The following is a 20,629-nucleotide window of genomic DNA, read 5'->3' on the forward strand; positions in this document are numbered from 1 at the left end:
TTCTCCGACTCTCTTGGAAACCGAATCGTTCCTGTATGGTGGTATTGAAGATTGACGCAAGAATCATTCTTGCACCGTATTTGATTCAGATTAGTACCGATGTCGTATATTCTCGTGTTGAGAGAATTTCTTTCGGACTATTTTCGTTATAGAAAACACTTTTCAATTTCTACTATGTTTAATACACGTGGTCAGACCTGATACAAAACATCATCTCGTCGCATTAATTCGAAACTTAACATTATATAAACTACCACGACTAGTATACATATTGACTAGTAATTTATTCACTCACGTGGAGTATGTTATTCCTCGGTTCCTGATTTTCAAATCTCTTGAAAATTAGTCATTTAAGAAGCTTTCCAGTGCATATACAGTGTTTCCAATTAATGTGGAATATTTTCAGAATATTTTTACGCTTCTGCTTCAAAGTACATTTACATTTACTAACTAATCATAAGACGACAAAGATGTTCTACTCATTATTATAGTTCTAGCATCACTCAACTTTTTTTATACAATTCTGATTTTAGTCAGTATTACTCAAACGTTTATTGAAGAACTATCTACAGAACTAAGAAAAACAATTAAAAAAAGTGGAAAGCTTTATTATCACGCAACATGTAAAACTTATATTTTTTCTAGACTTTTTTAGAATGCTTAGAATGTCAAAAATATTCGAAGAAAAATATTGCATGGAAAGTTCGTGCCGCATTCACAACGACGACTTAGAAGAAAACACTCTTTTTTTAAGCAAAGCATGATGAGTGGTGAAAAAACCACACAATGTTGAGTGATTTTTTTTGGCAAGCGATATGAACGAAATCACCACTCTCAAAGTCGGTCTTCACCCGATTAAAGTAATGCTCTGTGTTTGGGATTGGGAGCAACCAATCGATACATTCCAACAGGCACTGCTTGCAACTGGATGAATAAAAGATAGTGGTCCAGGACAATCGTCTAGAATTACCCAGTATGCTAGAGGTTGTGTTCCATTAGAGCTACCCGACCATTCTTTTAGTTTGACTGGTATTATGGATTATAGATAGATGTTCAGGTCCAAAAAAAAAAAAAAAATCAAAAAATTGCAAAATTCTCTTGAGGACAAAAACATCCATTCCTCCGACGGCCAAAAGAAGCATATTTTCTACTAAAAATCAAACAAGTTTTAGGAAGAGGGAATTTTTTAATGTATGTCTATCTATTAAAAGTTTTTTTTTTAATTTATTTCTAAAAATCGGCACGAACATTTCGCACAATTCAATACTATGGGAATGTATTACGACGCGTGCCTCAAAATTTCGCCACCTCCGAATGAATTAATTTATATTTATGCTATTCACTCCAGATTCTAACAATAGTACAACCTCAAAACCTAACATAACATTTCGCAGAAACAGGATAATATGGAGGGTTATTTGGTTCCAGAACCATATAATCTACCAGTTTGGTGCCAATTGGATTGTAGCGTTATTACGAACAAATTATAGTAGCAAAATTATAATTTATAGAAAAACAAACTTTCCAGTTTTGATTCTTTAGAAAATAGATGGCATGAATAGATTCATAAAGCAAAACGACACAATCGAAAGGGGTGCATATGGGTATAAAACAGGAATGTTATTCAAATGAAAAGGACTGCATCTTCTTGTTATTCTACAATACGAAATAATATAGAGGATATCACTTCACTTCAATTTAATTAGATCATTCCAATATTTATACAATTTCGATCATGCTTGACCGTTGACTCTCTTGCGAATTCACAGTTTGTTTGAAATTGGATTGGATTAATGAACCTTAAATATTGCACGAGCCCGTGAAAATTTGATATATTTTCTTTCGTAATGAAACTTTTGAACTTCAAATTATGAACGTTTTCGGAACATTGAACATAAGCAAATGTATTATCGAGAACATGGTTAAGTTGGATCGATTAATATCTAGATGTATTGCATCTCTAATGATTCTGTGAGATGACATATATACCATGACTATTGACGAATGCGTATGATTTTTAGGGAATGCTAACTTCTAAACGAAGCGTGTCAATACGTGTATCCATTATACATAGCGGCAATTCAACCATTTAAACTATTAAGTGCGCTGCTAAGGCGTGGTACACAAATTACGTAACGCTAAAAAAGCGGGTTTTGGACCCCCTCCCCCTGTGTAACAATAAGTAATGCACGATAAACCCCCCTCACATTTGAATTACGTAACGCTAACATAAAATGTGTCAGTCAAAATGCATACTCAAAATGTTTCATTTCCAGTTCCGGGACCCTGGTTTTGAGTTTTTCATCCAAGTGAGATTCGTCATGATCATGAGGAAGTATTGAACCTGCTAACTCTCGGGAAAGAGGAGCCATTTCATTTGTAGCAACAAATATTGCATCGAGATTAAATCGAAAATATCCATGATCTTTTTATAACGAGGGTACTCGTCTAGTCCTCCATCTACATTAATTATGAATTATGAACAGGGTTGATTATTCCTCGATGCCGAATAATTTTGAATTCAGGCAGCTCGCACACCTTTCCAAAATCGAGAAAATGCCAACGAAGAACAGTGCCTTCCTGAACGAACTGCAACGTACATTGGGCTCATCTCAACTGCTTCAGCCGTGATCCGTGGAGCCGCCGGCCTGGAATAGCCAGTTGGATCTTGGTCCCTTGGACCCTGTCGTAGAAGGCGACTAATCGGGTGACAACGCAGGTAAGGGCGTGGTAAAGCCTATGGAGAATGCACGGTAGAAATACCGTATACAGGAGCAACGAAAGGAGTGCCAAGCACATCAGGATCGACACCAGTAAGATCCTAATCACGATATATTGGTATGATATGGAAAACGAACATGGCACGGAAACGGATAAAATGCGACGCTAAAGGCCGACAATTGTGCTACTCTGTTCCCTGAGTAAGTAAGGGTTATACCTTCCTGAAACGGCGTGTGGGGTAATAGTGCGGTTCCTTCCGTCCCGTTAACAACAGGACCGTGTCAACCATGGGATCACAAAAAGGCGACTATGTACAACCAGGCTCTAGTGGCAGTAATGGAGGAATACCTAAGACTCAGCAAAGTCGGAGGATCAATCCTCTTTTCCTGCCAAAGTCCAGCAGTAGTTTAACCCGGGAAGGAGGACTGACTGAAAATAGCATCCTGAGTACGATCATGACGAGGGTCAGAGAACTCTACACCTTCGTGCAGGACAAACCCAACGTACATAAGAAGATCAAGTCCAGGATGTTAGGTCTAAGATTTCTCTTGAAACTAACTATGAAGGAGCACAATAGACTCGTCGAAAAGGCGAGAACTGCTCAGAAAGCACTCACGGAAGCCTTGCAGAAAGCTGCAGCTGGACAGATGACGCCAAAGATTCCACGAAACCGATCGGATAAAAGGAAAAAGGAATCACCAGCAGATGAAGAATTGCTTAAAAAACGCAAGGACGATCACAAAAACGACGATCAAGACGATAATGCCACCCAGGGCGACAGCGAAGAGCTGGGTGACAACGACGACCAGAGCGGCACCGATAACGTTCCCTCCGGTAACGGTAATTGGGTGACGGATAAAGTGAGAATGGCCGCCATCCAAGTCATTGGCCGATATTCCATTCAGGAGGTAGTCTCGAGGTCTCGCGAGGGTTTCGTAATCAGAAAGATCGACGGAATTTTCATTTGCAATTGCTACACACTTCTCAGATGAACGATGGACCAGTTCCACTACATGCTGGATGTCCTCACCGAGGAGATCGCCGAACGAAAACCAGTCGTTAAAGGAGGGGAATTCAGTGCTTGGGCAGGAGAGTGGGGAAGCAGATGCACCAACGCGAAAGGGACTACTTTACTGGAAGCTCTGCTCAAGTTGGAAGTGGCCTTGTGCAACGAAGGCACTACTAGTACCTTCCGCGTACGTAGATGGCCGAGAGTCCTTCATCAACCTGACTTTCTGCAGTCCGTCGTTAATGAGGAAAATGAGGTGGAGGATATGCGAAAGATACACCCACAGTGACCATCAAGCCATTCGCCATTATACCATTGGCCAACAAAACTCCGTTACAGTAAGGACAAATAGAACATACCCGCGCAGTTGGAAGACAAGAACCATTGACAAGGCCCTTTTCATCGAATCACTACTCGTGGAGAGCGGCGTCTTGAACATGAACGCGGATGAACTGACGGAAACGTTAGCAAAAACATGTGATATAACAATGCCAAGAAAAAGTGAACCCAGGTATTAAGCGACCTCCAGTCTATTGGTTGAGTGAGGCACTTGACGTGCTTCAGGCCAACCGTCTTCGCGCCAGAAGACGCTTCCAACGGTCAAGCAACGACACCAGAGAAGAGCGGAGAGTGGAATTTAGAGAAACTCTTAAACGGGCGACTAAGCGGAGTAAATCTTATTGCTTCAGAGAGTTATACCGAGACGTGGACGTCAATCCATTGGGCAATGTCTACCGAGTGCTAATGGTGAAGCTCAGAGGCCCAACGACACCTTTCGAAATGTGTCCTGAAATACTGAAAGTTTTCGTGGAAGGGTTATTTCCGCCACCTGGCGACCTGGCCACCCACGCCATATAGAAAGGATAAAATTGATAATTCCGAACGCAGTACGATGGCCTACTAAAACTGAATCTGGCCAGAAGTGTGGAGATCATTGGCTTCGCGGATGACATCGTCATCCACGTGACAGGAGAATCCTTGGAAATGCTTGCAACCGAGTCGATAGACATGTTCGGATGTTGGATGCAACGTGTGAAACTACAGATAGCACACCACATGACGAAAATGCTGATTGCCAGTAACCGCAGGGCGGTGCAACGGGCAGAAATCACCATCGGAGAGCACTCGATAACTTCGATGCGAAATTTGGAATAGCTGGGAGTGCAGATCGATGATCGACTGAACTTCAGCAGTCACGTCGACTACGCTTCTAAAAAAGCAACGAAGGCAATCAAAGTACTGACGAGAATCATGCTCAACAATTCTGACGGAGCGAGCGTCAAGAAGGACGTCACTAAACTGGTGCATATCCCATGTGAGTTGCTGTGATGGAGTGCATGTTAAGTTGGAGGGCATTGCCTAATTGGCGCTCCATTGAGAAGAGAAATCCCGCGAGGGTTACTGTTGCGTGTAAAGTTGGAAGGCAATTCCTAATCGATGCACGTCTTGACGGGATGCTGCCCTAATGAAACGAAACGAAAACAGAAAAAAGGGTATCAACAACAGGTGAAGTGCATGAGCACAGTCGCCCCCCAAAGTAATCGCCAAGATGTGGTCCCGGACGGAATGATGCTACGAGTAGAGAGTTTGGTTTTAGTGGGTGAGAGTTCCACACGACGTTTGGGTTAACCCTTCCCAGGAAAGGTTGGTAGAGCTTTCCTAACCCCTTAATAAAACAGGGAAGAGCCCCTATACAACGTGGATAACGATCCGTCTGCCGAGAGAGAGAGAGTGAGAGATAAAGAGAGAGAGGGAAGAGAAAGAGAGAAAAAGAGGGAGAGAGATATCTGCATTGAATTGACGATGAGAAGTGAATGTATTTCGAGAATCCCAAATGCAAAAAATATCGGTTTTTTATTTGGCGGAGTGTCAGAGTTGACGATGCGACTAGAAAGCTATGATGTGTAGACTATAATTAGGGTTTGGTGGGACTTTTATGTATAAGGAACTGCTGAAACCATATTTTTTCGAAAGCATGAGACTCTAGGCATATACGAGAGATACCGCAATTCTATGTCTTCGCATTCCTTTCATCCACCAAGGGTTTTGAATGTATTGTATATCAAAGATATGTGAACAACAAAACATTAGAATATTTTCTCTATTTTCTCCGATTTTATGTTGCGTAAACTAATACGTCAGATTACAGGGAATTATGAAGCGTTTCGATTCGAGGTCAGCAGATGGATCCGTCAATAGCGGCGCATTTATATGTCATCGTACAAACTGACGATGTTTGAATATAATGACGTATCAACTGCTTCCTATCCTAAAAACACTCTAATTCCTTTCTAACTGTAATCGAATTTCTTAAATTAAACTACATACCGCTTAGAAATATTTATAGCTAGTTGTATATCACAGGGGAAACATTTCTCATAATCGTAAAATTACATGCCTAGTTCAATGTTTTGTTTGGCGTAGAGGCAGGGCTGAGACTAAGCGCAGGGTCGTTGTTGAAATCCAGACTACGAAATTTCGTTGGCGATGGTAACAGGGCACTAGAAACTGGATAGCTAGCTGCGATCGCTGATATATTTTTGTAGTCGAATCGCAATAGAATGTTGTCACAACTCTTGACGTGCGAGTGATCACTCTCGTTGCTTGATTTCTGACGAAGTAGACCACCATGTTTACTTAGGAAATGTGGTGCACTTGGATGGAATGCTGTGGTTTGTTGGGGATGAAAAGGTGGCGAATTCTCCGCCGAACGTGTCGTACGTCCTGATGCAATTGGAGTTGCTGGTTTCAGTGATTCCAAGTACGATTTACTGATAATGGGCGACGAAGGTGACTTGTCAAATTTAATTACTTGCGTGTCCTTTTGTTGAGTGCATGTATCCTTGGATATGCTTTTGGAGGTTGATGGATGAGTATTTTCAGTGCATTCCAAAGGCAGGTTCTCTGGTGAAACTAATCTTGGAGTGATTGGTGGTGAAGTGCTGTAGTATGAGTAGAATGTGTAACTTTTCATAGACTCTTTATCCACAGACTGATTATCTGATGAATACTCGCTACTATTTTCTGTATGTAGATTTATGCATCCCCGGTCATCATGATCTTTCTCTTTTTTATGGCGTGGCGAATATTCTTTTCTTTTACGGGATCGACTTGGTCTGTTGGAACAAGCTGGTCTGCAACGTCCTCCAGGTGGGCTTGTTGAGAAATCATGAATCATTACAACAGGTGTCTTTGAGTTTATTTGATCAAATTGTTTAAACGATTTTTCGAGATTGTTTATAGTATCATTTATCCGATTGGATTGAATCTCCGAGTCATGTTCGCATAACCCGTCGATAGCTTTAATTGAACTCTCTATCGATGAAAGTGTGGCGGATAGATTAGCATTCGATTGCTTAAGGTAATCAATAGTTTTGATAGTCGTAATATAATCATCACCGAGTTTCAGTTTCCCTACTTCGATTCTTTTGATAATAGCATCGGTCTTAGAACTTTTGACATCTTCGGGAATTTTAATAGCTTTCATGATTTCAGCTTGAGCATGCTTTACGATTATCGCTTCTTCTGGATCTCTAATAGAAATGTTATCCAGACTATTATCAGAAGAACTGTACACCATCGCATCAGAACAGAAGGCTTTCTGCTGTAGTAGTTCATCTATTTCATGGCGACTCTTTCTTTTCTCTGCATTACTCTCTGCGGCAGCTTTGAACCTGGCTAGTTGTTCATCGGTTTTCTTGATTATTTCTTCGGTCTTGGACGAACAGACCATCAACTTCCCCTCATTGGTCGAGTCGTCAATATTCAAACGAGTTGGAGATTTTTTAGTTATAAAAGAACTTTCTATTTTTAGGCGTGATATTTGCTCCTCAGATTTTTTTATTACTTCTTCGGCCTTACTAGACGATCTTCGTTCGATTGTTTGCTCGGAATTAGGAAGCGTTTCGTCGAGTTTGAAATCGATCAAAGACAGTCTTTTCTCCAGTTTCTCAAGCACTTTCTTGTCGTGAGTTCGAAAGCGGGCTAGTTGCTCTTCAGTTTTTTTAATTAGCTCATCCGTTTTTGATGGAGTCGTTTTTCTGATATCAATTTCAGTGAATATTAGTGGTTCGCGAAGCTCTTCGTTAACAGTTGTTTTCCTACCATCCTTTTTGTCTATAGTGTTTACAGTGTTATCGAGAGCTTTCGATGGTTCTATTTCAGGACATTTTTGGGTAAGAGCCACTTGAGACATTTTTGTGTCAGTGCTGCCAACACTGAATACCGGTTCAGTTAGAACATTCTTAGTGTTATGTTTCTCTTGAAATTCCTCTTCCTCTGCAGGTACGATAATTTCTCGGAAATTTTCGCTCCGAACATAATATGTCGGTTCGGGTTCTTTGAACCTGGCCAACTGTTCCTCAGTTCTTCTTATTATGAGATCAGTTTTTGATATAGTTTCATCCGACGATTCCATTGTTTCGATGTTTTCATTACTGGATGAAATCTTATTTGAGCTGGATGAATACATTTTTCCCTGGTCAGCTTTAGGTGGAAACGGCTCAGATGTACAATCTATAGAGATTTTACTCTTCGAATTAGCATCTGAATCAACGCAGCATTTTTTACTTGAAGGAAGTAGCCCTTCATCGGATGAGATATCAGCGGGGTTTGCTGGTTTCGCTGTTATTTCCATACTTTGCAAATTATTTTGAGTGAATATAGCAAATTCAGTCTTGGTTGTGAAGTCATCCAATACTTTGACTGCCTCTTGTGAAGCTTTTGTTTTTGGTTGCAATTCGATAATCGTGCTCATTAGTTTTGTTTCCTCTAGTTCCACTTCATCTGGTAGAATTGTTTTTCTTATGATTCGGTCCAATATTAACGAATTTTCTTTGATAATTTCAGACATTTTACTGCTTTTATACATATTTATGTCAGTCGACACTAATCCTTCCGACGCAGAGCGTTTTGAAATATCTTCTGGGTGTATATCAATGTATTTAGAAGGATCGTCCATGGAGAAAGACTTTTCTTTCATAAATTTCATGCGGGTTACTAAATATTGCTCCACGTCGTCCGGAGTTTCTTTCGAAGGTGGAGTAGGAACATCTGCAATCTGATATTGTCTAGTAACTGTGTGAATGATCGGTGTCATCTCAGACGGTATGAATGAAATATCACTACTAGCTGGTAAAGGAGGTGAATTTTGCTGTATAATTGATCTGACAGGCGGCTCCAGAGCGAAGGGTGAAGTCATTGAAGATCTGTTGGATAAATTTGTGAAGCTGTAGTTTTCAAGCTTTGATGTATTATCGCTATGATCTAGTATATATTCGGTAGTATCGATTAGCGATTCGCTAGCCTTTCGGTCCTCAGCTATGTTTAAATCTAACTTGTTAGGTCGGTCGGCTGCATTCATTCTTTCGAATAACTGATTGGTGACTCCTTCGTCACTTACATTGAATGATATTGCGTCTTTAATGTCGGTGCCTTGAGCATTCGCCGTGATTGTATTTTCGCTAGGAATATTGTTAAGGTAGTCAGAATAATCAATAATTGATGATGGAGTTTTCAATGGGCTTATTGTGTACAAGCTGACATAATGACTGATATCTGGAATCGGAGATAGCTGACTGGTACTAGTTATGGCAATTGAAAGCGATTTATTTGGATTTGACATCAGTTCTGTTGGCCCGATGGTTGAAATTTCAGGAGGTATTTTGGAATCTTCTGTCTTCATTCCATCTGTTTTTACAGAAAAAGGCATTTCAGTAGAGCTGTTTTGTGTTTCTGAAAAACTTTCCTCTGCTATGTCCGGTAGAGTTGGCTCACTACGTTGGGTGTCAACTAGTAATGAAAAATTAGAAAAACTTGAATTTTCGGTAGTCACAACCAACTGTTCTTCATCAGGCACTTCTTTGATACTGTCAGGTGTTAGTCGTCGTTTCATTGGTGAGGCCTCGAGCGAAGAAGTACTTAGTAACTGATTTTCGTCGTCGCAAAGGGATGTGCTGGTACTCGAGCTATCATCGGATTCTTCACTGTAAGACGATGATTCGCTCCGTAGTTTAGGACCGATCGAAGAGGTCGTTGTTTCAGATATGTTACTAATAGCTGATGAGGCGCTAGATGATTTCGTAAGTTTCGGAGATTCCCTAAAAAACCACAATGTAATCAGTGCTATAGTTAATTAAATAAATTTACCTTTTCAATGCATCTATGTCATCCTTGGCGGTCGGATTCCTAACGTCTTTCTTCTTTATGCTTCCCTTGTGTTGTTTCTCATCCATATCTTTCCAGTGTAACGTTTCTATTGGCTTGGGCGGTTTAGCGTTTCCCGATTTGGGTAGCTTGTTGGACTTGTTGGACTGTGATCTAATCGGAGGGACAGAACCTTGTGGTGGTCCCAGTCGTTTTCCTTTACTACTGAGCAGAGCATTTTTGCCTATTAGTAATTGATTGACCTGCAATGAGTTACCACTTTGCGTATTGGGAACTGGATGTCTAGCTACAGCAGCCGTTAATATTATGTGTGCCTGTCGTTGTCGTTCTCTCAGTTTGTCATATTGCTTTTTGAGCAGTGAAATATCGAGATTGATTTTTTCTTTTCCCTCGCAAGCACTTCGGATGTTATTTGGGATACCGAGAGAGGCTCTTCTGCCAGAGCGAAGGCCCCACGCGGTTGCTGTGACTGCCAAACGGGAATCCTCATCGGATTCTCCTTCATCGTCCGAGTAGAATATCCTGGAGGGCAAACGGGAATTAATTCAGTTATGTTAATAAAACATCAAACAAGCTTAAGTACTAAAATACACATAACATTAAGCCAATTGTTCTCGGAATAACAATTTTCATAATCACCATGCCTCACGAATCTTGTTTCATGACCATCTTGAAAATCTAATCGAGTATCAGAAATGTATCATGCGCTGGCGTAAGTGCATTGCAGTGGATGAGCAATTAAAGTAGATCATTTTACATCCTTTGAATGGTGCGATTTTCAATTAGTATTTTATGGGTTCAAATGTTGTGAACACTGTTGAACACGAAACAAAATCGGACATGAAATCGTACATGAAAAAAAAAAATAAATCCTCTACCAGTCTTCATAACCAAACCATACAGATTCCCGATGATGAGGGAAACATTTCCCTACCAATCGAAGAAATAAATATTGATTTCAATGTTTTGACCGATGAGCCAGAAAACTACGACGAATTGGAACTGAGCGAGTTTTCGCCGTAAATTACGCGCAAAAACCTTCTCTCTAGCCCGTCAGACCAATCCCGACAATTGCCGAACCAAACCTCAATGGCTAAAAACACAATCAAGAGAACACTTACATTCGACGAGAGGACAATTCCAACAACCAAGACAACAAGATCAACCGCGAATTCACCACCGACAACATCCTATTGGGTAGCCTGGACCCTGTCAGTGCGGAAGTTTTTGGAGGACCGGAATTGGTAGACAACCCCGGACACCCATTAGAAAAAGCGAAACTTACAAACGGGTACAACCCCCGTATTTATTGCAGGCCAATGAGGGACAGATGGAACCAGACGGAGCTCCGGGTAGGTAGACCCCCCCCTGGTGCGGAAGTTACTGATCAACCGGAACTAGGTAACACTCTCCGGCGCCTAGTGAGCCTCTCCAAACTACCGATAAAAAAAAGCAGAACGGTCGTCAAGGATTGCGAGACGAGCTCTGATGCTCTAATGCCATGCCGCCGGACGCAACGACGAACGCTCACGTATACGACCGATGGAGAACAGTGACCGGTAATTACGCAGTGAGCGGTAATTAGGCAATACCAGTCCCAGGACCACCACGAGCTTCTTCCGTGGATTTCTCACCTCCGCCGGCGGTGGGATCCCCTTGGACTGTCTCCTCCGATAGACCCGTGTCGGTGTCCCAGCCCAAACGCCCAATTGCAAAAACAAAAACCCAACAACGAGAACACGCATCACTCATCATATACTGGTACCGATATTTCAGCATTGCACACACGTCGAAACTCCAACAACAGCTGTTATACGGGTTCAACGCTGGCCATCCAATGGAACATGAACGGCTACATCAATGACTAAGGCGATTTTGAACTACTGGTCCGGAAATACTGCCTGATGGTGTTGTATATTCAGGAAGTCCACAAGGTCGACAGCATAGAGCTGAATAGATGCCTAAACTGAGGATACAATCATCACACACCAAAGAGAAACCATGGGCTTTTCTCTTTCACCGGCGAATATTTAAAGAGCCAGTGTGCGCTAGTTGGGAGAAATCTTAGTGCCAATGAGTCACACTCGCTATATTCTTGGGAGTTCGAGTGTGCGAAAGCCTGTGTCCAGTACTGAAGTGCACTGATCCGCACTCTGCCACACTTAGGAGTACACTGAAGAGTAAACTGAAGAGTGCAATCTCATTCGACATATAATCCACTCGCATGTTTCACATATAATTCATACTCATCACATCATCACATCATACTTTTGTCCAGCGAACCACAGCGCTAAGTTAATTGAAAGGCACTTCTGTTCTTTTACTTGTGCGCATCCACCAGAGCACCAACCAGAGCACACAGGTAAGAGCTCACGAAAGTATGTTCTCCAGTGAATTTATCCACTGCACTGTAGGAAGTTTGTGTGCTCTCTTTCCACCATCTAGCGCGATCGCACATATCTAGACCTATGGTGATTATAGACTAAAGAGGCGCTCCCGTTGTGGATGACGGAGAATGAGGATGAATTTAAGTTTCTCTTCGCTACACATAGGATATGGACATCACTGTAGATGGGTACTGAGAACACACTCCAATTTGTACCATTCTGTCTTAGTAGGGGTTCGACTGCCATTTCAGTTCACTGAAGTGAACCTAAACACAGAACTTCCAGCTGTTGCAGTGAAAATTTACTACCCCACTCCGGCTACTACCCCACCATCTAGCGCGATCGCAATATCTAGACCTATGGTGATTATAGACTAAAGAGGCGCTCCCGTTGTGGATGACGGAAAATGAGGGTGAATTTAAGTTTCTCTTCGCTACACAAAGGATATGGACATCACTGTAGATGAGTACATCCAATTTGTACCATTCTGTCTCAGTAGGGGTTCGCCTGCCATTTCAGTTCACCGAAGTGAATCTAAATATAGAACTTCCAGCTGTTGCAGTGAAAATCTACTACCCCACTCCGGTGACAATAATCTCGCTTTACTTTCCGAATCCGTGGATCCCCAACCTACAGAATGAGTTGATCCGCATCCTTCGCAGTTTCAGTGGTCCAACCTTCGTCCTAGGCGATTTCAACGCGCACCACCAGACGTGGAGTAGTCCCAGCGACATCCGACGTGGAGTTGTCATCCCAGAAGCTATAGAGGAGATGGACACGGCCGCACCGAAACGATGATATCCTTAAGTTTTTCTAGTCGCAACATGGTGCCTCGTCTGTTGCGGTGGCACACTCTTATTTGTTAGGAAGTGATCACTATCTGATCATTACCCGAACAGACGACAAGCCCTCAACACTCCCCCAGACGACCACGATGGCAATACGACCTAGCAGACTGGACATGATACCAAGCAAGTGTCGCGAAATTACTAGATAATCTCAACCGGGTCCCAAGGTCAGCAACCATGAACCAATTCTCCGAAGGTCTCTTCCACGCAGCTCTCACCTCCATAACAAGAAGCAGCTGTATACGTGATAGGAGGGCAACCCGGCGGTGGCCCCCTTTTGTGAAAGCAGCCATAAAATCGAAAAGAAAGGACTTACGTGTGGCCAGGCGACTACCCGCTGAACACCCAGTAAAAATCAGAACAGTGGAAGCTTACCGCAGGGCTCGAAATTAATACAGGGACAAAAAACGTAGCGCGAAAGCTGACAGCTGGCAGAAATTCATCGACGGTATTTCCAACGACAACAACTCGACCGAATTGTGGCGGTGAGTCAATGCTCTCTGCGGGAAAAGCAAATGGGAATAACCATGTCCACTTTTTGCCGACCCACTCGCAGTTGCGAATGCTCTGGGGATCACTTTTAATCGCTATCGGCCCTGGAAGGCTACTCCATAGAATTCACAAAACGAAATCAAGTTACGATAAACGTTATTCATCTATATAAGATTCCTGTTCATGATCCCAACCCGTACATCAATCAACTATTCAGTCTACCCAAACTTAACTTGGCACTTTCTGTCGCCAAGCGTGAATCAGCCGGACCGGACGAGATAGGATATCCGCTTCTCGCGAAGCTTACCCCAGCAGGTAAAACGAAATTGCTGGAAATTTTCTACAAGATCTGAACTGAGCATGACTTCCCTCGAGAATGATCCTTAAGCCTGGTTGTTCCAATTGAAAAAAGCAGACAAAACTGAACAATCATCAGAGGACTACCGCTCGATATTTGTTGCGTCTCCAAGATCATGGAAAGAATGGAGAATCGACGACTAATGCAACATCTTCCCGAGAACCATTTACTGGACTTCCGTCAACACGCGTTCCGGTCAGGCTACGGGACGACCATTGATCTGACCACCCTGAGGTATGATCTGAATGACGCAAGGACGGAAAATCTTCACACTGATTTGGCTGCGTTGGACATCTCCAAAGCGTACAACCGGGCTTGGGCACCGGCGGTCCTGCAGTAACTCAACAGTTAGAGTATCGCGGGGCACATGCTCCACTTTGAGAAGGGCTTCTTGAGCGTTTGTTCTTCCCGAGTAGCGATTGGGAACGTTAAATCGAGGGAATTCGCTGAGGAAATTGGAGTTCCTCAAAACTCCGTACTAATCGTGACATTGTTCGTCATAAAAATGAACAGCATGTCAAGTCATCGGAAATCCGTTCATATTTTTAATGCCACGTAACTCCATGAGTGTTCCAACTTCAATAACAAAAATTTCTAATACGAGTTTGGTTAGATTCGTTATGATCGTGGAAATATTCAGGACTTTTCCGAAAGAACTTGAAAGAACAATGAACTTATACGGAAAACATCTCATGGATTTGATGGATTCGTTCATATGCATTCAAATAACTTAAAGCACTAAATACCTGAGATGAGCCGATTCCTGCAGCTGGGTGATACCGTACAGATGTTTCTCGCGTAATTTCTGTATGTCTGCTATGGGTCCGACATCAACAATTCTTTGAACAAGTCCATTGCCGTCAATCATCTTGCCATTCACCAAATCTGTTGACAGAGCTCCCATCTTGCAATAAAAATCATCCGCTGTTTTGGTTGCCAAAATTCTCCTGTAAAACAGACACATTTAAAACAACTAAGAAACAATACGTTGTAATTATTTATATACTCTTCCAGAAGACCCCAGATCGCCAAAGCGGTTCGTAGTAGAATATCACTGCCTTCAATTAAAATTAGATCCCAAATTCGCAAAACCGAAGGTATGGGTAGGCAAGTGCAGAAAAGTGTGAGGAACCATTGCATTGTGAAGACATTTGTTAATGGTGGTTCGAAAGCTCCTTCTGGACCTTGTAGCTTGTGTAAGTGGCGGGCCAATCTTGGCAACTTTGTGCTTAATATATCCCTGAAAACCGCCATATCCGCTTGTAAACCGCCTAAGGAACCGCAGAAATAACCAGCTGGGAGTAATCCCTCTATAAGCAGAATCATTACTTTGATTGAATCTGCTTCGTTTTTGTCCATGACTTGTAGAATCAATGCTCCAAGCATATTGAATCCCTGACAATATCCTATTTCTGGATTGAATCTTGAATACCCAAGCAGAACACGTTTCAATTTCGCTTGGTTGATTGTTCCAGACGGACCCGAGCACAAGCTAGAACCAGTTCGATGTAGATCCTGAAAATTGCAACATAAAGTGAAAAGTGAAAAAAGAGCTTCAATTGAATCGAATCTGTTTTTACCTTTATAATTTGAGCACCAAGTTCTTCATCGTCTTCACCCCAGCGATCACATAAACATTTCTCTGCTTCTTTGTCCCATTCTATGTTTTTGGTCTGCAGATAGCGATCCGATAAGGCTAACCATAGCTATCATAAAGAACGACAGGTTGAATATTAGATATGAAACAACCTTGTTCATTGAAACACATTACCTTCCGGCGGAACTCCGATGGCATGCCACCAGGAAGTCGCGCCACCATTTTCATGGCATGGAGCCATTGGTTGAAATCCGATTGAGCATCAGGAATTCCCATCTTTTTCAAATTATAGTCTGAGTTTGATGTCGATGGCGGCGGAGGTGACGGCGGTGGTGGTGAAACGCAAATGTTCACTTCGTCTGATTCTTTTCAAGAATGTAAAAAAAAACAAAATATATAAATGTAATTACGGTCATTGTTATGTAACACATGCAACACGACTTCGAAATTTGTATTTGATTAGAGTATTGAGAATATTAAATTATTTAATCTAAAGAGTTCATTTCATTGTTGAGATATTCTTGGCGCTTTATTTTTATTCTAAATCTGTATGATCTGAATGACGCAAGGACGGAAAATCTCCACACTGATTTGGCTGCGTTGGACATCTCCAAAGCGTACAACCGGGCTTGGGCACCGGCGGTCCTGCAGTAACTCAACAGTTAGAGTATCGCGGGGCACATGCTCCACTTTGAGAAGGGCGTCTTGAGCGTTTGTTCTTCCCGAGTAGCGATTGGGAACGTTAAATCGAGGGAATTCGCTGAGGAAATTGGAGTTCCTCAAAACTCCGTACATGAGATTTTGATCGACCGTTTGGCGCACCCGTTAACTGGGGTGATCTTGCCACATCATTCCGCGGATAATCGAGATTCAACTGTACTACTAATGAAAATGGCCTAAGTAATGCCCACGTTGAGACGGTGAAAGTTCCTCTGGGAACGTGAATGCCATTCAAGAAGACTCATAATCACTTGGGCTGTTTGGGAACACTTTTTTAACATGTGCGCCAATTTGACAGCTGTTTCTTTGATTCTCCGTTACAGATTTTTTTCACGTAAATCAAAGTTATGTTCGAAAAACTCATCGCGCTCTTTGTCCATTCTACGGTCGACATAATCGTCCATGAGAGAAATTAATTCGAGCAACCATAAATCGTTTTTCACACTTTCACATTTCAATATGACATGCATCGTTAGATGTCGTGGCCCGGTTCAATCATCTGTTGTTCTACAAAAATGCTTCCGATCAAAACGTAACAGTCATTGGCGACCGCTACAGGGCCCAGATTGCAGAGTTTTTTGTACCACAATTGTATGTCGTTATTTCAACAAGACGGTGTAAAGCCGCAATTCCATCGAGTTAACATGATGCATGCTACACGTCAATTGTTGGTGCTTCTTAGAGTGCATAATTTTTCAATATAAATCAAATTGCAACACGGAAAAAATTGCCCATTGGGTATTTCCTCTTCAAAATTTGGGTAGAAGTAGTTTAGAGTGTATTGTTTACACTGTATTTTCATCGTTGTCAGTTTTTCGAAAAGAGGAAAAAATGGGTTCACACAAAAAGCAACGTCGCGAATTGATTTTGCGCAAGCACCTGGAAAATCCTTAACTCTCTCATGGGCACATCGTTGCTACGAAACTCTGAGCATCGAACGGAAGGAGAAATGTGGTCAGAATGAACCACAGGAATCAGAATCACAAGTATGTCGTGAAAGCGTTTAAGCGAAATCCCAATGCTTCGGTCAGGGATCTGGCCGAAAAGTCGAATCTGTCCTAGTCTTTCGTTCATAGAGCCAAGGACCGGGAGGGATTGCATATGTACAAACTGCAGAAGGCTCCAAATCGTGACGAACGGGAAAGTACGGTGGGAAATTCACGGGCCCGGATTATTTACACCTAGATGCTGACTAAGACTCATTGTCTCAAAGAAGTAAGAAGTAGAAACATTCAAAGTTTGCCAAGAAATACATGATTTACTAAATCATCGTCCTGCACATGTGCCAAACGAAGTGCGCCGTTTGTGACTACCGGGACTGTAAACGGGCAGATCTACCTCAAGGAGTATCTACAGAAGCAACTGCTCTCTCTGTTGCAGCAACACGAGGGCCCTACGATCTTCTGGACGGATCTAGCTTCGTGTCACTATTCAAAGGATGTCCTGGAGTGGTACGAATCCAACGGGGTCATTTTCGTACCCAAGAACATAAGCCCCCCCCTCTCCTCCAACGCACCGAACTAGGGCCCATCGAAAAATACTGGGGAATTATGAAGCAAGCACTACGGAAGCATCCTAAGGAGGTCAAATGAGGAAGACATGAAGAAAAAGTGGATTTCCGTACAAAAGAAGCAGCCAGATGCTGTACACAACCTTATGAGTGGAGTTAAGCGTAAGGTGCTAGCATACGGTTATGGTATTGAAGTCGAATGAAATAAATATGCCAAAAGCTTACTAATGGTTTTGTCTGAAAATTTTAAAAGGATCAGTAAACTAGGTAATTTTCTAGAGCGTTGTTTTCCGTGATGGAATTTGATGTGGGACACCCTGACTAATCTAATGGCCAGCGGATCGGTTCGGTATGAGTAGTACCGCAATATTGGATGAAATTATTGCCGTGTATTGACGATTATAATAATTCACTTTAATAATTCTTTAGAATAAATAGAGAAAATTTCCTTGAGATTTTGATCGACCGTTTGGCGCATTATGGATTCATTCTCTATGTTGATCAACTTTGGTGGAGTTGTACAATTTCTCCGGTCTAATGGTTGTTGATCAACACTTGTAATATTTGCGACAGTGTTATATAGTTGACTCAGTTTGCTAGTAACAGAACAGAACATAAGTCCTATAAATATGAAGGTACAAACCTTGACAATAGCTGTGCATCGGTGGCGTGTCGGCATTTGAATTTCCGCCAGTTGCGAAGGTTTTAATGGAGCTAAATAGTGAACTCATATCAAGATGATAAGTTCCTATATCGGGATACTACTATAAATATTATAATTGATATGATTCAAGTGGTTCTCAGAAAATAGCAGAAGAACTTCAAACCTCGATTTGCAATGTTTTGTTGCTTCGTTCCTGGTAACGCAATTAGATTTAGGGGTACACTTGATGAAAATGCTTTAGCTTTGACCTCGTTCTTGGAACATTTTATAACGATCATCGCGTCTAGCTATATTTCTTATGATCGTATGAACAATTTTCAAATATCTCACAAATTTTCATCGGAGCACATTAGAATATATTATTTGGTCATCACTTCGTTTATCAGTTCCTAACATGAGACATTATAATAAAACGTATTAATTATTCTATTAATTATTTTAACTAAGCCTATGAGTTTGAATTCTATCATATTTTGATTATTTTTTGCTGCATGTCCTAAGTGAGAATGTATTCATTGATATTGTTCCCAAAAAATAGCGTTTTAGCTGTACCTGATGTCATCATCCCGTTTCGTCACAAGTTTCCCTGTCAGGCTAGTGAATGTGATGGTGTGAATATAACTTGTGATAACTTGTTTTGTAATGATCAACATTACAAAACTGCTCTTCATAAGTTTACGACCACTAATTTGACAACCTTGAATAGGATCCAAAAATCTACTATCAAAAAGATCGGAAAGATCGATTTTCTCAAAATTCACTAGGTACTAGGCTCAGATGTCACATTCCTGACTTGTGCTGATCCGGGTCTGAACACGGTCCCCATGTCAACCCTTCCATGGCCACACTGCTTGCAAAAATCACCATTGGATCACAAAAAGCGATTATGTACAACGAACGGAGATAGCGGCCCGGAGTTGGGACCTAAAAAAGACGGGTGGGTAATGTCGGGGACATAACCGGAGTGACGTAGGACTATACAAAGGGCACAGCTTTTGTTAAATATATATTTTAAATATATTGTTTTATTTTCTTCTCCTCCTATCTACCTGAAAAATGGATTAGTTTACTTTTTACTCTTTATGAATATGTTGATGGTTCTGAAAAGAACCTTCGGTGTTGTGTTTTTGTTATCACTCGATATTCCAATCTTGTTCGGTTAAACCTTCCTGTTTAGCTATTGCGTTTGCCACTCGCCACAGCTTTCACAGTTGGAAAATTTCTTCCCATCCAGCTTGTGACATGTTGTTCAGTAAATTACATTTTATGCGACGTGCCGGAGAACCACTTTGCCACTCACTGAAACTAATTGTTGTCTTGATGAGCGCCGAACCGAAGCTGCTCTGTTCTTGATGCAGGTTTTCTGATTGTCGTGAGCAGCTTTGCAAGCCAACTCGAGCACTCCGACGGCCGAAACTCTATAATCGCTGTTAGGTATACTGGTGCTCCGGCACCAATCCGTTCGGCCTAGTTACCCTTGCGGAGCAATCAGTGAATGCGACCAACAGGGAACTGCACACCTGCACGATTCGAGTGGGACATTGCCTTTCCCTTAACTTGTCCTCCTTTGTTACGTCCACGATGCCGATGCCGTACAACCACACGGGTTTACGGTTTGAAAGAAAATAAGATATTTTTTTGGGGTCCGCGTGTTTTATACTCTAGCGGTACACACTCACAGGATAGAGACAAATCGGCAGACTCAGCCAGAGGGGCGAGTCCAACGAGACGAACGAATGAGCGTTAAAAGGGAGCGATGGCAAAAAAATACATTCATTACGATTTGTTCGCTCGTTGGAGTCACATGCAGGCTAAAAAGGGTCCTTTTCAGGATCGCAAAATTATCTTCAATCTAAAGAGTTTATTGTTTTGTTATCACTCGATATTCCCATCTTGTTCGGCTAAACCTTCCTGTTTAGCGATTTGTTGCCACTCGCCACAGCCTTCACAGTTGGAAAATTTCTTCCCATCCAGCTTTGTGACATGTTGTACAGTAAATTACATTCAATGCGACGAGCCGAAGCGCCACTCAGTGTCGTATTGGAGGTGATTTTAACCTGTAATTGAACATTTGCGATGACAGTGGTACAGTGTCGACTTTCAATGTGGGGTCATAATTTGGATCTCTATGTTTACAAAAATCTCCAACTAAATAAGT

General features: G+C 41.9%; 1 protein-coding gene across 13 annotated transcripts in view; it reads right to left on the reverse strand.

The window, feature by feature from the left end:
* Nucleotides 1-159: 159 nt before the first annotated feature.
* The window catches only part of LOC129763371 (serine-rich adhesin for platelets), a 30,305-nt gene continuing 9,835 nt past the window's right edge, over nt 160-20,629 (reverse strand). For 6 of the 13 annotated variants that reach the window (XM_055762364.1, XM_055762360.1, XM_055762367.1 and 3 more), the window contains 8 exons: nt 18,635-18,860; nt 18,451-18,571; nt 15,752-15,942; nt 15,561-15,686; nt 14,987-15,495; nt 14,727-14,927; nt 9,878-10,417; nt 160-9,828 (listed from right to left, as the gene is read on the reverse strand). In XM_055762364.1, the coding sequence (XP_055618339.1) occupies nt 6,129-9,828; nt 9,878-10,417; nt 14,727-14,927; nt 14,987-15,495; nt 15,561-15,686; nt 15,752-15,942; nt 18,451-18,538 (5,355 nt within the window). In that variant the 5' untranslated portion in view covers nt 18,539-18,571; nt 18,635-18,860 and the 3' untranslated portion in view covers nt 160-6,128. Of the gene's footprint in view, nt 9,829-9,877; nt 10,418-14,726; nt 14,928-14,986; nt 15,496-15,560; nt 15,687-15,751; nt 15,943-18,450; nt 18,572-18,634; nt 19,763-20,629 lie in introns of those variants that run through there. The other 7 variants (XM_055762369.1, XM_055762371.1, XM_055762365.1 and 4 more) reach the window with 6 other exon arrangements.

This window comes from Toxorhynchites rutilus, chromosome 1 (genome assembly GCF_029784135.1).
Source record: "Toxorhynchites rutilus septentrionalis strain SRP chromosome 1, ASM2978413v1, whole genome shotgun sequence".
Lineage (NCBI taxonomy): Eukaryota > Metazoa > Arthropoda > Insecta > Diptera > Culicidae > Toxorhynchites > Toxorhynchites rutilus.